We start from the raw sequence: 19,524 nt of genomic DNA, 5'->3' as shown, positions 1-19,524 counted from the left end.
CCTTCATTGACAAGTAAGGAGATTTAAGACAAGTCAAATGACTTGCATAAAGTCACATAGCTAATAAGTGATAAAGGTGAGACTTGAACCCAGGTTGTCTAGTCAAAGTCCATAACTTTTTCACTTACACCATCTTGACTCTTCTAGCTTCATGAGACTGGAATCAATGCTCCTTCCTTTGTTACCTTCTCCATTATCATCCTGACTTTTTGCTTGCTCACTTAGTTATCCCAGTTATCCCCTCTTTTTTTCAAATTTCTAATGAAAAGCTATGCCTTTCTCAATACTAAGCCATCAAAAAATTAAGATTTGGGGAAGAAATAGAGCCAAACACTAGCAATACAATGTGTCTTACCTCCTACACCTTCCTCAATATAAGGAATATTTGTTCCTTAGACATCTCAAAGGGAGAGTTTGTTATGTATCCTGATCACCTAATATAGTACCTGGTATTTGGTAAGTGCTTTACAAATGCTTGTTGATTGATGGAATATAATATTGTCCTATAGTGCAGGCCTATCAGTACAGACCAACTAATAGAATAGCTACAAAAGCTTAAAACTATGCAGAGACTTTTGAGACACCCTGTATGAGGTTCCTAGTCCAATGATGTTTCCACTATACCATGCTTCTTCAACACAGTACTAAGTCTCATTTGAGATGTTATTTTTGCTAGCATGGTATTTGTCTCTCAAACATAGTGAGGTTTTAATAGCTATTGAAGCTTAAAATTTTGTGTGTGTGTGTGTGTGTCCACTGCTCTGTGACAGCCTGGACTGTTTCATTTATGTCTTTGTATTCTTAACTTTTATTATAGTGCCTGCGCACAGAGTTAGTTCACTCTATCACCTCATCTGTAAGATGGGTACAGCGCTTTTTCTGTCCAAAAAAGTGCTTTTTCTGTCTGTTCTGTCTTTCCTTTCCCCCAGTTGTGAAAAGGAAATGAGATAATTTATGCACACCATTATATAAATACATATAAGATGGTTTGATGAATTTATTTTCTACTACTACATTACTAGTCTTTGTTTCATTTGTTTTTTCTGTTATGGGTTTGAGACCAATTATTTTGGAACTTTTATAGCAGGTGAGTTTTATTTGAAAGCAGTGCAGTTTTCTGCTCTGCTTGGCACATGTTTTTTGGACTTCAGGAATCTGAAGTATTATTTAGCTACTTGCAAGAAAACATCTGTACGTATGTAGGTAGAATACATATAATAATTCATGTGTTTTCCTTATTGCTTTGTTGCAATTCTTTCTTTGTTTTGTTATAGAATATTCATCTTTATTATTTTAGATGAGTGGGTAACACATCTCCACTAGTTTCATGTAGTTTTATGGTATGAAATGCTTAAATTTGCTTAACTGTTCAGGGTAGAACCCTCTTCCAGTGAAGTTAAAACATTTGGAGTTGGTCAAGAAAGTTTCTTCTATTGAGTAATTTGTTATAATATATTCTGTTTCAGTATCTGTTACTATGGCAATGACTGCGGGGACTACAACAGCTTTTCCCATGAGCAACCACACCCGGGAAAGAGTGACTGTAGCTAAACTCACACTGGAGAATTTCTACAGCAACCTAATTTTACAGCATGAAGAAAGAGAAACCAGGTATGGGAAAAAACTAGTCTAAGTCAATTTCTTATGTTGTTTGGGGTGTTACATTGATTGGTCAGAATACAAGTGTGTTTTCCATTAAGAAGTTTTACAACATGAAGCAAACCATGCTACTTCTGAATAGCCTGCACTTAGTGGAAATTCACGTACTCCTTGATTTGGTTTCCAGAAGTGCTGTCTCAAGGCACATTCAATTCTGATCAAACAAGTACCCAAATCACACACAAACTAAACACACATAAAATTGTCTAGGTGGGAAAAATGTGTTATATCTGTATATTGTTTTTAGTGGACATATTCCCAAGCTGTTGTTTTGTTGTTTTTTTTTTTTTTTAAACTGGTAGTAGCTAACATTTTGAAACCATGTATGTGGGCTTACATAATTGCATAGGACAACCATCCCCTTCTCTACATAGGATACAGAATTAGGGACAAAAATAGTAAGTTGAGAAAATTTACATCTTCATAATAGTAGCCATTGGTACTTTGCAAGATTGACTTAAAACGTATAATAATTACACAATTACAAAATTGTCTGCTTTAATTGTAGGCATTGCCGAAGGTATCTCGGGAATATCAGTTTCCCTACATCTGTCTATTAAAATCCTTCAAAGGTCCAGTTCAAACAAGTTCTGCTTCATGAAGCCTTTTCTGATCCTTCCTGTCAAAAGTGATAGCATAGCATTTTGTACTTCTTACCTCTACTTACTGAATTGTTAGCTTCTTGAGGGCAGACTGATGTCTTATTCATCTTTGTATCCCCTATACCATCTAGCATAGGACGTTATATAAACATAATAGCATTCAATAAATGTTGGGGATAGCTATTTTTGGGTGAATATGGAATGCCCACTGGAACACAAGCTTCCCAAAGGGAAATATTATACCTTCTTATTGCCTTAGCCTTATCTTCCAACTAACATTGGTAAGCGGTGCAGGTCCTTAATTATTATCAGTTTGAATGAATAAATCCATTTTCTGAGGTCTAAAAACATTCCTATAATTTGTTCAAATACTTCTAGCTGGATAGTTTTACCTGGATATTTCTCTGGTACTTCAAACTCTATGTTGAAAATTGAACTCCTCTTACGTCTACTGAAACTTGCCCGTTTTCCCAGTTTCCCTCTTTTGTTGTCGTTGTTGCCGTTGCTGTTGCTGAAGTTGTTGATGGCACTACAAACCTCTCAGGTTGGGCGCCATCTTTGACCCTTCCTTCTCCTTCACAAACCCTCACCAATCAGTTGCCAGGTCCTTTGATATTACTTCACAGTATCTCTTTCATCCAACCCCTACTCACACATCTACTGTCCTATTTCAGGTCCTTATTTTATCCTGGGTTATTGTGACAGCTTCTAAACACTTCTTCCACCTTCCAGCATCTTCTCTTCCAGTCCATCCTTCACACAACTGCCAAAATAATATGAATAATGCATAGGTGTGAGCATGTTGCTCTCCTCCTCACAAACCTTGAGTGATTCCTTGTTGTCTGTAGGATAAAATACAGATGCCTTAGCGGCATTTCAGACGCATCATAAGATAGCTTCGTCTTATCTTTCCAGCCTGATTTCTTACTGCTTTCCTTTACATCTTCTACTCTGTATCATATCTGTATCATACTCTATATCTACGTCTCTGTTTTCCTTCTCTGCATTCACCCAGGCCTTCCCCATGCCTGGGGAATGTGTTACCTCTTCACTAATGCCTGTTGAAATCTTTCTCTTCCTTTAAGGCCTAGCTCTTCCTTGAAGTATTGTGTTATTCCTCCCACCACCCCATTGTTAAAAATGATTACTAGCTTTCTGAATTTTCATGGAGTACTTTGGCCTTTCCCTTTGCACGTAAGATATTTTTTAACCTTATACTTATTTATTTACATGCTATATTCCCTTCTATAAGACCATAAACTCCTTGAGGACAGGGACTATGAATAAGCTTTGCATCCCAAATACCATACATAGTACTTTGCACATTAACAATTACTTCTTAAGTTTTTGTTGAATTGAATTCTGCTTTATAGTACATATGATATATTATAGTTTTGTATGTTGTTATTCAGTCGTTCTAATAGCGTCTGATTCCTTGTGACTCCATTTGGGGTTTTCTTGGCAAAGATACTAGGGTGGTTTGTCATTCTTCATTTTATTCTTTCTCCAGCTCATTTTACAGATAAGGAAACTGAGGCAAACAAAGTTAAGTGACTTAACCAGGGTCACACAGCAAGTAAGTGTCTGAGGTCAAATTTGAACTCAGAGTAAATTGAGGCACTGAGAGGTTATTTCTCTCCTAAAGTTACCCAGCTAGAGAGCAGCTGAGGCAGGATTTGAACCCAAGTCTTTCTAACTCTAAACTCTGTTCCCTATCCATTACAATATACTGCTATCATCTTCACTCTTCTGGATATTAGTTTAAGTAAAAGGTAATTAAATTATCCATACCTTGTAGCCCACTTCATGGGCTTAGGATCCTGGGAAAAAATAATAGCTTGCATTTACCTAGATTACTTATTACTGTAGTATGTTATAGTGTGTATTCATTTGTCTATAAATGAGTGGGTTGATCTCTCAGGTGCCTTTGAATGCTAAACGTGTATTAAGTGAATTAGAGAAAAATATCATTTTCTACAAGGTTTAAGGAAGGGATATCCAACATTTAGACTTGCCTTTAAATGATAGCAAGGTAAAATGTTTTCTACATATTGGTTGATTGCCCAGAGATCAGTCTTTAAGCTTGATGTCCACATTGTGTGCCATTTTCTACCATCTAAGAGAAATTGTGCACTCATTTTTAAAGGAGAGGTTTTCAGAATCTTCCACTCCTGCCATCTTGCTTATTAATCCCTTCTCTCATGTCCACCAAGCAGAGGTTTGAGGAAGTGGTCACTGTCATTGTTAAAGGCATTCTTAATCATTTCTCTGTGTGTCATGCCACGTGAAGTATTATTCAAAATGAATATAAAATTGTCCCTGGCCTTTAGAGCCTGTGATATTAAGAGAGTATGGATAATGACAACAGACTTAGAAAGGACATAGAAAAGTGGGCACATGCAAAAGTCCAGTAGAATATAACAAGAAGATACATATTTTTATGGGGTAATAGGTAGTAGGAAATGATGGGGATTGAAAGTTTACCTAAGGTAGGCCCAGGAGAAACTTCCCACGTTGCTTCCAAATAAAGATGTTTTTGTGATGCATGTGGGATTTCAGGAAAATTTTTAATGAAAGAAGAGGACTTGGCAAGCTTTGCAAAGGGACTTGAAGGAAGACTTGGACGTAGTGGGCTAATTATGCAGATGAGTAGACTTGCTTATTACAGGTTCATTGTAATAATGCTGAGGATAAAGTCAGGACACCAGCACTTGATCAGCAAACTTTAAATATTCTAGTCATAGATTTAATTTCATAGAAAACAAACGTAGGTGACTAAAAATGTGGTTCCAAAGGAGAATCTTGTGCCATGTTATCATTTTGAGTCTATCCAAAGATTTATGTGCCTGCATAATTTTTATCCCAAGTTGGTTAAGTCATTTTAATGCAGAGGCCAGTCCTATTTTAGTATATTCTAATGCTTATTGGTATGTGGCATCCCTGTTTTCCCTTAGGTAGAGTTGTACTGTAAAATTACTAACTGCAGCATTTGCTTGGCAATAAGTTACAAAATTTCCTCCTTACTTCCCTTCTGCTCCCTCATGCCAAAACACACAAATATTCTCTCTCTCTCTCTCTCTCTCTCTCTCTCTAGCACACAACAAAGACCTTAGCAACAGTGCCTAGAGTGGCTTTCATTTAATTGATTGATGCCCTTCAAACATTTTTCATAAATAATTCACTTTTGCTACCTGTAACAATAGTATTAGCATAAATTCTGTGTTATTTGGATGATGGTGATTAGGCCAGCATAGTTAATTAAATGTCCTAGTCAATAATAATTTGACATATGGACATATATAGATACCATCCTCTCCTAAAACCCTACTCCTGTTCCATTTGTCTGGACCTGTAGTGTAGGGAGCTGCTTATGAGGAACTTCCCTCTTCCAATGCAGTTCCACACCCTTCTCCATTACTTACAGTCTTAGGAGAGTTCCCTGGGGCCCTGAAAGGCTGCGACTGACTCAGAGTCCCATAGCCAGGATGTCAGAGTTGAACCTCGAACCAGATCTTCATTCTGAGGTCAGCTCTCTACTACATCATACTGCCTCCATGGCTTTGTAATTATCAAACAGTTAAAATACTGCAAATATTTTGATACCTGCCAGGATGTCAAAGGTGAACCTGGAACCAGATCTTCTTCATTCTGAGGTCAGCTCTCTGCTATGTCATACTGCCTTCATGGTTGCATAATTATCAAACAATTAAAATATTACAAAATACTTTTGATGCCAAACTGTTTTTAACATGATTTTTTACTTGGTGATTTAGAAGACACTTTAGAATCTTGCCTTTATTCAGGTTTGCTGTTATAAATGTAATAGGTGCAAACAGTACTTGCCCATTGTGTAATGCCTCACACCTTTAATTTGGATACATGGACACCTACTTGCCTTTTGGGCTGCCTTACTCATTCCAACCTACTCTCAGACCGGCAGATCTAGTTTCTCAGAGAAGGACTGAATTTTCTGGTGGTACCTAAGCCACAGAACTGACACCTGAATTGTGCTGGAGAAGACTTTGGAGAGTCCTTTGGACAGCAAGGAGATCAAATCAGTCATTACTTAAAGAAATTAACTCTTAACTATTCATTGGAAGACAAATATTGAAACTGAGGCTTAAATACTTTGGCCACTTAATTAGAAGACAAAACTCATTAGAAGAGACTGATGCTATGAAAGATTGAAGGCGAAAGGTGAAGGGGACAGCACAGATCGAGATAGATAGTGTCATGGAAGTAATGAACATGAGCTTGGGCAGACTTTGGGAGATAGTGGAGGACAGAAGGGCCTGTTTTATGATCCATGGGGTCACAACGACTCTGACATGACTGAATGAATGAACAGCAACAGCCTAAGGAATGTTCTTTTGGGGGCATTTCCTGCCTGCCATTTTAGTTCTTGAGCCCCTTACCAATTCACTTCCATTTATACAAACCAGCTAATCACAATGATAACATTTTTAGATCTTAAACAGAACCTTTTACTTAGCAACAAAGTATAAAGAAATAATAATATCGTATGTTAAAGCAAATTCAGGAGTAATAAATACATTACAATCTTCACATAATCCTGGGTCACACTCTGCCACCAACGCCATCATGAGTTGTGGGGGAATGTAGACAATGTGTTAACAGCATTGAATTGGATAGCAGTTATGATTTTTAAGTCAAGTAAGTCTAGAACTCATCAGACTGACTTTCAAGGCAATACAGACTAACCCAACCTGCTACTCATGCAGCAGGACTTGTCTTATGTTGTCATGTATTGTATTATCAATTTGTAGCAAATAAGTCTCAGAGCAAAAACATTTCAGGTTGAATTTCTGAGCAAGAAAAACAACCCTGGCTTGCTCTTCACTCTCTAAGATTCGGTGTAATCCAGTTAAATCTCAGCATCTCCTTCTATGCAACAGAGCAGCTACATAACCTGTCTTTTCCTTTTTTGTTTTTTCTTTTAAAAAGGGATCAGCAAAGAGCAACCAGCCCTCCTCAAAGGATTCATGTCTTTTAAACTTATTTTTTTAAATTGTAGGGCAGTAGCTACTGGAATTAGAACTTTTCTCCAATATGATTGAAATCTTTGTTTAGCCAATAAGGAACTAGCATCCGAAGCTTTCTTATCATCTAAATGTGTCTACATCTGCCCTGACAAAGCTGTTTTTCTGCTCTCTGCTAAGACTGCTTTACCTGATAAGTTTTATAGTCTTTTTGCCACAGTACCTACTTGGCCTCAGCTTCATAAATCTCTAATGGTTTAACAGAACCTGGAACCTAAAAGTACCACCTTTCACCGAAGAGGTGAAAAGTCACTAAATTTTCCCTGTGAACTCAACAGCCCTTATTTAATCATCTCTCCTTCTCAAAATGGTTACATAATTTATAATTTTTTTGGTTGTAAAACAGTTTTAGTCAAATGAACTAAGGGACCATAATTCTCTGAACTTCTAAATTTTCAAGATGGTCTTCCATATCAGTCCCTGTTTTTTTAACTGTTCTTCATACTCACCTACTATCACACATATCATACTCATATACTTGCATACACATATTATTATTTTATTTTTAAATTCAATTTCAGTTTCAATTCCAAATTCCCCTTCTCTACCCATTCAGAAGGCAAAAAACCCGCAAACAAACCACATTACAGATATGTACACAACAAAGTTCTGCATTGGCTATATATTATCAGTTTTCAATCATTAAAGATAGTTTTTTTTCTCTGCCTCTTTAAACTCTTGCACTGTTCACATACAAATGAAGCATCATGCGACCATCCTTGAAGTTGAGTTGCATCTCATACTTATCCCACAGTTCATTTTCTGGCTTAAACTGCTCAAATACTACCTGATAACTGTGTTTCTTTCATGTATACTTTAAATTTTTATTAAACTTGATTAAGTTCTTCTCTTACTCTTTTCAAGCATTAAGTCGTTCATTTATAAAAAAGGAAATATCTCACACCTTTTACCAGTTGGCTGGATTCTTCTTTAGGCCAAAATACTTTTCCCTCATTTAGTACGAAACTATTTTATTTGAAAAATCAGTACCTTATTTTATATGAAAAACAGTACTTTAAAAGGATATAGTACTTTACATAAACAAGAATTATGATTGCACATAAAAGAAGGCAAAATGGCAGTTAATTGAATTATGGCTATAGGATTGATGTAATTAAATTTGCTATATTTTGACATTATTCACATTGGCTAACAAATAACTGTTAAGTAATAAGGAAAATAAGTGAGCTCATAAGTAAGTTATTATTATTTAATTAATGCTATTATTAGTGAATTAAGTCCCGATTAATAGTCTCCAATGGAAAAATATTTACAGGGATGAGAAATAATAAATAAAAAGAAATTTTAAAATGAATAAAAATTGTGCCATACTCTTACTAGAGCTAACTTTCCCTTCAAATTGAACTATCCTCTGGACCTCTTCTTTATAACATTATATTATTATTATTATTATTATTATTATTATCCTTTTTGAGAAGCCCCATGATGATAGAGAGCTGGCTTCCCAGTCAGGAATATCTGAGTGTTCACATCCCGCCTCAGATGCATACTGACTAGGTAACACTGGGCTAGTCACATTATCTCTTAATGCTCCAGGCAACCCTCTAAGACAGTAATTCACATCTCACCCTCCCACAATCAGTGGGGTTTGTCTCCAGTACAGCCCTATCTCCATTTCCCCTATTACCATCCGCTATTTCCCCATTCTGCCTTTTCTTGCCAATGGCCTCCTGTGGGTGTGTGAGTTCCCAAACCCCCTTCCCCCGACTTCTGCTTTAGGTGTAGTCCCCTCAGGACAGTTATAACCTAACTCCAACCAGGGCACTCACATCAACAGTTTATCCAAGTCAAACTTCCCCTACCTCTAGTGTAAAACACTCATTCCTCCCCCATTTCTATAATAAGTAAGACCTCTGAGCCTGTGAGAAAAAAATTTTACCCTCCTTGTCATTTTTTGGTGAAACAGAGTGGGTCACACAAGATCAGTAGTTAGGGATAGATTATGATCTGCATCAAAATCTTATTCCATTCCCTTATCCCCCCAAAAAACCCCAGAAAAAACCAACTTCCTTTCTTCTCAGCTTTCTTTATTTATGTTGAAGATGCCACCATTTTTCTGCTTACCCATGTTCACAAATTCAATATCATCCTGGATTTCTACCTCTCACTCACCCCACAAATCCTATCAAGTTTTCAAGTCTCAAAGATTCTGCCCCTATAACATTTCTCACATCCATCTCCTTCTTTCTACTCACACAGCTACCAACCACCCTTAAACCTCATTACCTTTTACCTGTCCTAATACAAGAGCCTTCTAATTGATTTTGCCTCAGATCTCACTCTTCTCTAATCCAAACTCCCCAAATTGATATTCCTACATGGCAAGTCAATACATTGTCAGTCTTTTACAGAGTAAAACCTAGTGCCTCCTTATTGATTCTGGGACCAAGTATTATTTTATTTTTGTCTCATCCTTTTTAATCTTCTATTTCTGTGTAAACCTTTTTTTAATGGAAGTTATGTTTTAATAAACATAATTATTAATGTAGTCATACTATGTATATAATTTATAAATGAGTATTTATAAGTAAGTAAATATTTATATGTATGTAGCATGCTCACAATTTTTTATTGATGGAATGTAAGACTGTAAGTTACAGAGCAGTTGTGAATCTGCATAGGTAGAGGGAGTTTCTTCATTGAGTGTACCCTATACCAATTAAATCTTGCCTTTTGATTTTGTTATGCTAACTTTTTACTTATCTCTTTCCCTCCCCTCCCAACTGAGCCATTTCTTGTAACAAAGATTTTTAAAAGAAAGAAAAAGTAAAAGTAGTTTAATAAAAGTAACTGAGTCTGAATGTGCACCCTGTATTCTACACCCATTGTCCACTACTTCTGCAATGAAGAAAGTGAGTGAAATGCATTGTCTCAACTCTTCTTGGGCTAAGCTTGGTCATTATAATTACGTGGCATATTGTATTTGGTTATTTTTGTTTTTCCATTTAGGTCATGGCTTTGTAGCTGAAAGGGATCTCAGAGACTTTTTTATCCAACCCCCTTATTTTATAAATGAGAAAGTTGAGGCTCAGAGAGATTGTAACTTCCCAAGTTCTCATAGATAGTGTCAGAGGAGAAATTTGAACTTAGCTTCTTTGACTCCAGAACCATTGTACACAGTGTTTCCTATATTATTGTCATTGTGTAAATTAGTTCTATATTAGTATATTAGTACTGGTAGAATGAGTGGAGGAGAGCTATTTGTTCTAATGGGGCCATGAAGGTGGCTGAAACAGGTACTGTGGAGTGCTTGGAGCTTAATCAGACATCAGAGATGCCAAGGTCATCCGCTTCATTCCAGGCCATTGCCAGTCATCCTGATTTTTGTCTTGCCATTGGATTTCAGTGACTCTGAAAGAGGCAGTGAGGCTGATGGCTTTGTGCAACTCTGCCTCACTTAAATCCAATCCAAGTGCAAGTGAAGACCCGTGATATCTTTGGTTTTCTTTGAAAAAATGATCAGTTTTGAAAAAACGACGGACAAACAATGGATGTTAATTCTTATGTGGTTCTTTTAAATTAAATTTTTCTTTTAAGTTGTGAACTTAATCAACAACAAACATTTAAGTATACGATGAACAAAAAAGAAAGGGGCCGCTAGGTGGCGCAGTGGATAGAGCATCCGCCCTGAAGTCAGGAGGGCCTGAATTCAAATTTGGCCTCAGACCAAACACTTGACACTTACTAGCTGTGTGACCCTGGGCAAGTCACTTAACCCCAATTGCCTTAAAAAAAAAAGAGAGAGAGAGAGAGACTACGTGTAATAAACGGAACTTGTCTTGTTGAATTTGTTTTGGAAGGAGTATGTTTGTTTATTATATATAATTTAACAAGGTAAATATGTCTTTCCATGCCTCTGTGAATTCATTGTATCCATCATGTCTTGTGATAGAGTAATAGTTCATTAAATTCACATACATAATTTGTTTAGATATTTCTCAAGTCTATGGGCATATACTTTGTTTCTAGTTTTTTTGTTACCACACAAAAAAGGGGGATTATTGTGAATATTTTAGTATATTTGGTCTTTCTGTCTTTGACCTTTGTATTTCAGAGGTCCTACTCAACTCTGGTCTTTTCATCAAAAATGCTTGAATGTGCCCAATTCCATCAAAGATCCATTTTTTTCCCCTGTAGGATTTTGTTCAGTTTTACAGAGTAAGTTATTTTTGGTTGTAAGCCTGTATCTTTTGCCTTTGGGAATATTGTGTAACAGAATCTTCTCTTGGTAATGGTAGAAGCTACCAGGTCTTCTGTGGTCCTGTGTGTCTTTGGTTCTTGAACTGCTTCTTTCTGATTGCTTGTAGTATTATTTCTTTGTTTTGGGACCTATGGCTATGACATTTTATGATGAGGTCTCCATGGATTTTTTAGATTCAGAGTGCTGGATATTCAAGTCTTTCTCTGGAGCTTAGGGCAGAATGCTAAACACCTGAGTAGGAAGGGGGAGCCCTTGGCTTTTGCTATCTCTAGATACAAAGCCCTGAAGGTGACCTGTATCTATCTCTGGCTTGTCTCAGGTTCCTTGGAAGGCTTGTTTGCCTATGCTGTCCTTGGCTTTGCTGGTGGCCCCCTTTCCTACTGCCAGTTGGGTTTCTGGATAACTTTTTAATGAATTTCTGGAGTTGAAGAAGCCATTTCCTATAGTTTCTCATTGGATCTTTATAAACATTTGTTTCAGAGCAAATTCAAATCTTCAGTAGGTAGGTGAGAGCTGGGCTGCTTGCCTTTATTCAGATAGCCATCTTGGCCATAAGGACTGGAACAACCTTTAGTGGCCCGGTAATGTATGTAAATGCTGCTGCTGGTGCATTCTGTAAAGAGCTGGGCCTGTAGTCGGGATTACTTGAGTTCAAATCCAATTTCAGACATTTACTAGCTATGTAACCCTGGACAAATCACTTAACCTCTGTTTGCCTCAGTTTCTTCAACTGTAAAATGAAGATAATAATAACAGTTCCTTCTCAGGGTTTCTGTGAAGATTAAATGAGGTAATATTTGTAAAGAACTTAGTGTAGTGCCTGACACATAATGAGAACTTAATAAATGTTTGTTGCCTTCCTTCTTTTCAACATAAACCATGTAATAGTGATCTATCTGATAGAACCTATCATTTCCACACTCTGATCCAATTGTGGCTTAGATTCATAGTAGAATACCACCCCTCTTACTGGAAAAGTGAATTAAATACAATTGTAGATATTATCTATCCAAGAGACTTTGTCCTTTGCTTGAATTATTTCATTGACAACACATTTTAAAGTAAGACTTAAGACTACTTGCTAAACTTAATTAGTTTTCCCTCCTACATATTCTCTGTGAAAACAATCTAAAAATCCCATGTGAATATTGCAGTCCCCATGGCCAGTCGTCTCATTATTATCCTTGTAGCATTTCATAATTCAGGAAGAAGTCTAAAATACAATGTATCCCTGTTTTCCATAGGAATTTAAGACTTGGTACACTGTGTATGCCTGTGATGATGGTCTGATGACTTCTAAGGCTCTGTTTCTTGTTTTAGATAACTAAAGTAGTAAATGTGGAGGAGCTTATTGTAATTGTCAGCCAGGAGTCAAAGGCGTACCTAAAAATAAACATTTTCTTTTTCTTTGTACAGGCAAAAGAAGTTAGAGGTAGCAATGGAAGAAGAAGGATTGGCAGATGAAGAGGTAAGATAGTTTTCTGGTTTGCTGATATGTCTCATGATTGCATAGTTCAGAATATCATCACTTGACTTATAGACCTTATATTCCATCACTTCTAGTCATAAATCTGTTAAAGAAAAGGAAAAAAGTCAGAATACTACTTATATAATTTTCCATCACCATTTTTAGCAGTAGTCACCAAAAGGAAGACTCAGACATTACCTAATTTATTCTTTTGTAAATGAGATTATACCTCCCTAAATATTTTATAGTTTTAATATATACATGTACATATACAAAAGTAGTTTGTTTCATTTAAAATAGAAGTGGGTTGATTTGTTTAATAAAATTGATTTACATAGCCAATCAGGGAAACTCATTTTTTTTCCAACTTCCCCCCTCCCTCCCCCCAAAAATTACTTTTCTTCTTTGATTTACTTAAGGAATCTGTGAGTTCGTCAATTTAGGTGTCCCCTTTATCAATGCAGATTTCAACCCTTCAAAATCAGACAGTTTAATGAATTGCCAGGAACCCCCAAATTCGTTACCTGATATTAACAGACCTCTTAGAAGATACATATACTGGTCCTCAGAGGATAGACTCAATGTCCATAACTCAATGTCCTGGACTCAAGTTAGAAGTCTTTCCAACTTGGTAAGATATGCCAAAATTTGAGCTTCTTTAAGAACCTCGAGTTCAACATAAATTACTATCAGAGCAGTGTCTAACTATGATAGATCTTCAAAACTCATTTTATTTTATGACTACAATTATTTATACTCTTGACATTTTAGAAAGGCTTAGTGCTGTAAGAAAGCACTTAGAAAGACAGTAAGATTAATGAAGCCCATGCTTTCATTTCTACTTATTGCTAGTAAAAGCTTCTCTCCATATTAAAAAAAATCTACTGTTTGGAAACTGATGCAAAGTATCTCTGCATATAATAAGATCTCTTTGAATGATTATTTGCTACCATTGGTTACAGTACTTTTTAGTTGCCCTTCTAAATAATAATCTAATGGAGAAGTTTCGTTTCTTTGCATTCCAAAGTTTTAGAGTTGGAGGGGAGTTTCAAGATCATTTAGCCAAAGTTATAAAACAAGAACCCAGAAGGTTAAGTGAGTTTCACAAGATCATACAGCTAATTAGCAGCAAAGTAGAACCAGGACCCGTTATCTGCCTTAAATTTAATCCAATCTCCTTTGGTGATATTTGTCACAGACCTGTTGTATCTTGATTATAATGCTATTTTTAAAAAAATTACATGAATAACGTTGATTTGAATACTATGAATATTCAGGTTATATTAGTATACATTTATGCTTTAATTTAAAACATTTAAAATGTTTTTAGACAATTATTTAATCTGATTTTTTAATTCAAAATTACTTTAAATCTATCCCTGAATGCGTGTTTGTGTGTATTTCCATGATATATGTTTATGATGTGTATACACACTTACAAGCATTCGTGAAACCGAAGAAAACCATACATTGCTTGCTCTATTTTAGGAAAACCTAACCACACATACAATATGCTTCACTCATATGGAATGTTAATAGTAGAGATTTTTAAATACTACTTGTTCAAACTGGAAAAGATGGAGCAAGAGGGACTGGGTGTAATATGTACTGATTTTAATTGTCTTGTTCCTTGTGTAGCCCACAAAAAATGTTTAAACTAGTTTTTCCTGAATATTTAATCTGTGATACAAATAGTAAGCAAATAAATACATATTCATTATTCCTAGGGTTTTTTTTTAATTCATATCTGCTATAGGTACATAATTTGCGAGGCTGATTTTGAGTACATGACTTTACTTTTACTGAGTCATTTAATTAACAGTATATGAGCAATGTGACTTTAAACATTGCATTTATTATTTTTTATTTTTTGAATGATGATCTGTACATTAAATATCTCTGCTAAAAACACATGAGTTATTTGTTGTGGAATGTAATATAAGACATCAGATGAGTAATGTTGCTGTTTTCTCTCTTCCTTTTTTGGGAGTGGGTGGAGTTTAGTTTTAAGAAATAGTTGGTCTTTTTTTTTCCATTCTGATTAAAGCAGTGCAAGTTTTCACGACTATACCCAATTACATTAATTTTATAGTGTTAGAGGCAGAAACCCAGCTGCTTCAAATAATTCTTGCATCAATTCATTTCTGTATTTTTTTTTAATTCAAAGTATTTAAAGCAAATGGTTCTATGATGCCACCTTGTGGTGTATTGATAGAGTGAAAAGGATAACGTGGTTTAGTGAGAAGCCATTTTTAGAGTTAGCATTGTTTGCTGTTTACAGAGAAATCAGTTTTCGAAGTTAACCCAAACTACTAGAATGTGTCTGACATGAATGGAATGCCAAATTCTGTAGTACTCATGGCTTGTTTATGTTACTAGCTGACTTTTATGCCGGATCCAAACTTTTAAATTTCCTTAATTATTTTTCCTGGCAATCTACTTACTTGTATTTTGCTTTATGGTCAGTATCAAAGTATGGTCAGTGAGGGAGGATATGGAGTAAGAACAAAGATTGCTCCATTTTGATACTTGGTTTTTATCATCACTCACTATCAAGCATTTTAATGATTTTATAAATCATGCAGTTTTATCCTTTGATATTTGAATGAGTGACTTAATTTAGCTGGGCTAACTGCAATTGAATTTAGAACCCAAGTCATTTTTTGCCATAAGCTTCTTAAATTATTTATATTTAAGTCTAGCAAGATATATTGGACTCTAGTAAGTACATTCTGAAGTACTTGATTCGGTAAATGATTTTGACATTTATTTCATTAGTTTAAATTTTTTGACAGCGTTTATTATACCATATTGTAAAGCTTAGGGACAATGTCTTATTCATGCTCATTTCCCCCATGTTACTTTGTAATATATAGAATATGTTCACTAAATATTTATTGAATGAATTTTCAAATAAGGGAGCCACACAATTACCAACCATGTTATTAAGATCTGATTACCACAGATTTCTCTGGTAATGTTGTTATCAATTGATTTTAGTGCTAGGATTTTTAGTAATAGAATCCTTAGTAGAGCATACTGGACACTTTAGAAAGTTGAGTGGAATAAATTTCCTAAGAGAATTCAAATTGATGACAGCATGCTGTCAGTTAATAAATAAAAATCAAATTATACATAATTCAGAAATTTCCTAGTCCTTCAATTCATGTAATGAGTATGTCAGGCTGCAGTGAAGACTCATCTATTGGGGAAGGAATTGGACTAGTTGTTTCTCAAAGCTCTTCTATTTAAAGGAGTCTGCAAATAATTGAAGTTTTAAGATAATATATTATTGGTTTGTGTTTTAGAGTACTGGTATTTCTTTTTAAAAAAAAAAAACTGCTGGTTAGGCTGGATCTGAAGTAGTGTGTTCATATAGTTTTAGCATTCTCCACAAAATATTTTAATGCTTTCAGCATTAAATTATTAAAAGTTAAAATTATTAAGAATTAAACTTAAGGCTTTTCCTGCATCCATGCATATAAAAATTTTTTTATAGAATTACATGTCCAAGTCTCCCATACCTCATAACTGTTAGTGAATTCCCTTGACCTTTTATCTCTGACCAGACCAGAATAATAATGGTTAATGATAATAGCTAACATTTATATAGCAATTTAAGGTTTGCAGAGTGTTAACATTTATTATCTCGTGTGGTCCTCACAACGACCTTGTGTGACAGATCCTGTTATATTACCCACTTTTCAGGTAAGGAAACTGAGGCTGTGGGAAATTTAGGGAACTTTCCAAGGGTCACACAGCTGGTGAGAGTTTGAATGTAGAGTCAAGTGCTCCATCCACAATGCTAGAGATGTGCAGCAACACTCCCAGTGTGTCCTGAACTAGAGTCATGGAATTGGGAAATAATTAACAAATAAATGTACAGTAGAACCTAGATTATGTTAATATGCGGTTTTCTGAGTCAATATGCAGGGATCCATATATACATAGGCCCCTGTTTGTGTTTGAGTTTGACAAGTCAGCACTATACAAGGCTGAGAGAAATCTAAGTGTCTTTTGAAATTTAGATTTTCCTTTTGGGTTGATTTAAATAACTGCATGTTCCCATAAACAATCAGTCTGTTATCTCCCTTTTCTTCAGTTACAGGTCTAATTCATTGTCAATTTGCATTGTCTTTCTATGACAGATGTTTGGACTGGTGGACAAACTCCGGGTTGTCTGTTCAGTTGCTTGCCATAGTCTTCATCCACTCGGTTTTTCCTGGGTAGAGTCAGATGAACTCTTTTGAATGAATTAATTAGTTCTACTAGATGAAACAAAAGATTGGTATTCAAGGAAAGTAGATAAGGGAAGACTTGTTAGGAGGTCATGTCAATAGTCCAGGCAAGTGATGATGAGGGTCTGTTCTCGTGTGCTTATGAGCAGAGAGAAGAGAAATATAGAGAAGTTAACATCTAAAAATCTTGGAGATTTATTAGATATAAGAGGTAAGGAAGAAGGAAAGTTAACACCAGCATGTGACAGGGCAGAGAGCGAACATAAATGAAAAATGGTAAAATTCTTTTAAAAAATTTTTGCAGGGTGTGATTATCGTTTTCTTCTTTTAAACTGAAAAGTGAGTAACTTTGTAAACATTACAAAGTTATTGTAAATTTATGGTATTGTCAATTTTATATTGTATAATACACTGGTTAGTTTATGATAAAGGGTTATTGTTATTATAGCTTCTTTTGTAACCAGGGCTAAGGAGGAGACAGTGTTAGATGACGTTGAAGAGCTTACAGAAAGGGAAGGAGGAAATTGGGAAGTCTCTGAGGAAGGTCTCAGTCTTTTCCATGAAATAGGAGGTGAAGTTATCCTGCAATAACTGGGGAGGCGGCTACTGAGGTGTGCCTGGGAGCTTCAGGAGAAACTGAAAGATTCAAAACAACGGCTTGACAAATGAGATGGAGTCAGTAAGAGTACACTAGGAGAGCTGTTGGTGTTACATACCATAAATTTGTACCAAGTCTTATTTTGCACCAGGAGTGCAGAAAATGTCTTGGTGGTCGTGGTGGTGTGGTGTTGGGTAGAAAGGAGACATAAATGTCTGAAGCTTCTTAAACTTTTCTGCCCTATCGATTTTTACACTGAATGAAGAAAGGACACATAGGCTCATAGGATTTTAGAGCTAGAAGGGGGGGACCTTGGAGATCAGCTACTTCAGTCCAGTCTTTTACAGATAAAGACACTTGGGCCCTGAGAAGTGAACTTGGTTGCCAAATCAATAGAATAGTAAGTGGCGAGCCAGGATAATAATCTAATTATTATACATAAAAGTTCTATAAATGTCTCATTACAAACAAAAATTCTTTTACTTCACAGAACCTTTATTTCTAAATTTATATTGCAGACCTTTGTAAGAACAACTTTTAAAATAGATCGATCTTGTAATTTATCATTCTTTTTTTTTTCCCCGTAGAAAAAATTACGTCGATCACAGCATGCTCGCAAAGAAACTGAATTTCTCCGACTCAAGAGGACAAGGCTTGGTTTGGATGACTTTGAATCCTTGAAAGTTATAGGGAGAGGAGCCTTTGGAGAGGTTCATGTCTTTCCTTAAGTCCTGTCTTGATAATTCAACCCATCTTTTCTCCTGAGCCCCTGATTTGTCTTTTGGTATATTTATTAATCTAATATCATGTATTAAATCTTTTTTAATTTGGAAAGTAAAAAGTATTGTATTGAAAGACAGATTTTCTGAAATTTCAAATGTTACTTCTTTGTAGTACTGTAATGCATTTTACCATGTTAAGGGTTTTAAAAGAATTACTGAAATTTTGGGGATATGCTTGTAAATTATAGTAGAAAAAAATGTTATTTCCATTTCAGAAAGGTTATCTTTTCCAAATGGGCATGTCTCTTAGCTTGTGTTCCTAGGAGATATCTCCTAGGGTCAGATAGATTTGATATCTGTATATCTATACACACATATATGTATTTTTTATTAGATCTGTGGTTTTTTTGGTGTAGGGATCTTCCAGAGAGGAACTTCTTTCAATGGATACAGCACCTTCCTTGCCTGGAATATAATATAATCATCTCGGAGGGTTGCTTGGGGAGGGACCGCTTAAATTGTCCATGGTCACATAGGCAGTACAAATCAGAGTAAGGACCCAAATTTAGAGGTTCCCGATTCTGAAGCCAGACTTGACTACCTACTACTAACATAACCTTTCAGGAAATGTGTGACCTAATAGAGTGCTAAACTTAGAGGCAGGAGGACACATGTTCAGATCCCACCTCTGACACTTAAATAGTTGTGTGACCACGAAGAAGACATCGAAACTCTGAACCTCAAGCCTCTAAGACTAAATTATAGAGGGTTTGAGATCTCAGTAGATGGAGGAAATTTCCGTGCCTGTGAAATCCCAAGTAATTGACATATTGACATAGTCATGATAATGTCACTCACACACACACACACACACACACACTCACACAGATGCCACCTATCTTGATAAAACTGAAAATAATTTTTATTGGTGTTATTGATGGCTTTTATAGAATGT

General features: G+C 35.7%; 1 protein-coding gene across 4 annotated transcripts in view; it reads left to right on the top strand.

Annotated features, from left to right (window-relative positions):
• The window catches only part of STK38L (serine/threonine kinase 38 like), a 74,615-nt gene that overhangs the window by 34,530 nt on the left and 20,561 nt on the right, over nt 1-19,524 (top strand). For all 4 annotated transcript variants that reach the window (XM_027838824.1, XM_027838823.1, XM_027838825.1 and 1 more), the window contains exons 2-4: nt 1,467-1,611; nt 12,960-13,011; nt 18,435-18,557. In XM_027838824.1, coding sequence (XP_027694625.1) covers nt 1,478-1,611; nt 12,960-13,011; nt 18,435-18,557 — 309 coding nt within the window. In that variant the 5' untranslated portion in view covers nt 1,467-1,477. The remainder of the gene's footprint in view (nt 1-1,466; nt 1,612-12,959; nt 13,012-18,434; nt 18,558-19,524) is intronic.

The sequence above is a fragment of the Vombatus ursinus genome, unplaced genomic scaffold, assembly GCF_900497805.2.
Source record: "Vombatus ursinus unplaced genomic scaffold, bare-nosed wombat genome assembly UNPS02014830.1, whole genome shotgun sequence".
Taxonomy (NCBI): Eukaryota; Metazoa; Chordata; class Mammalia; order Diprotodontia; family Vombatidae; genus Vombatus; species Vombatus ursinus.
Note: the sequence above shows the minus strand (reverse complement) of the source record. Positions and strands in the feature narration are given on the sequence as shown.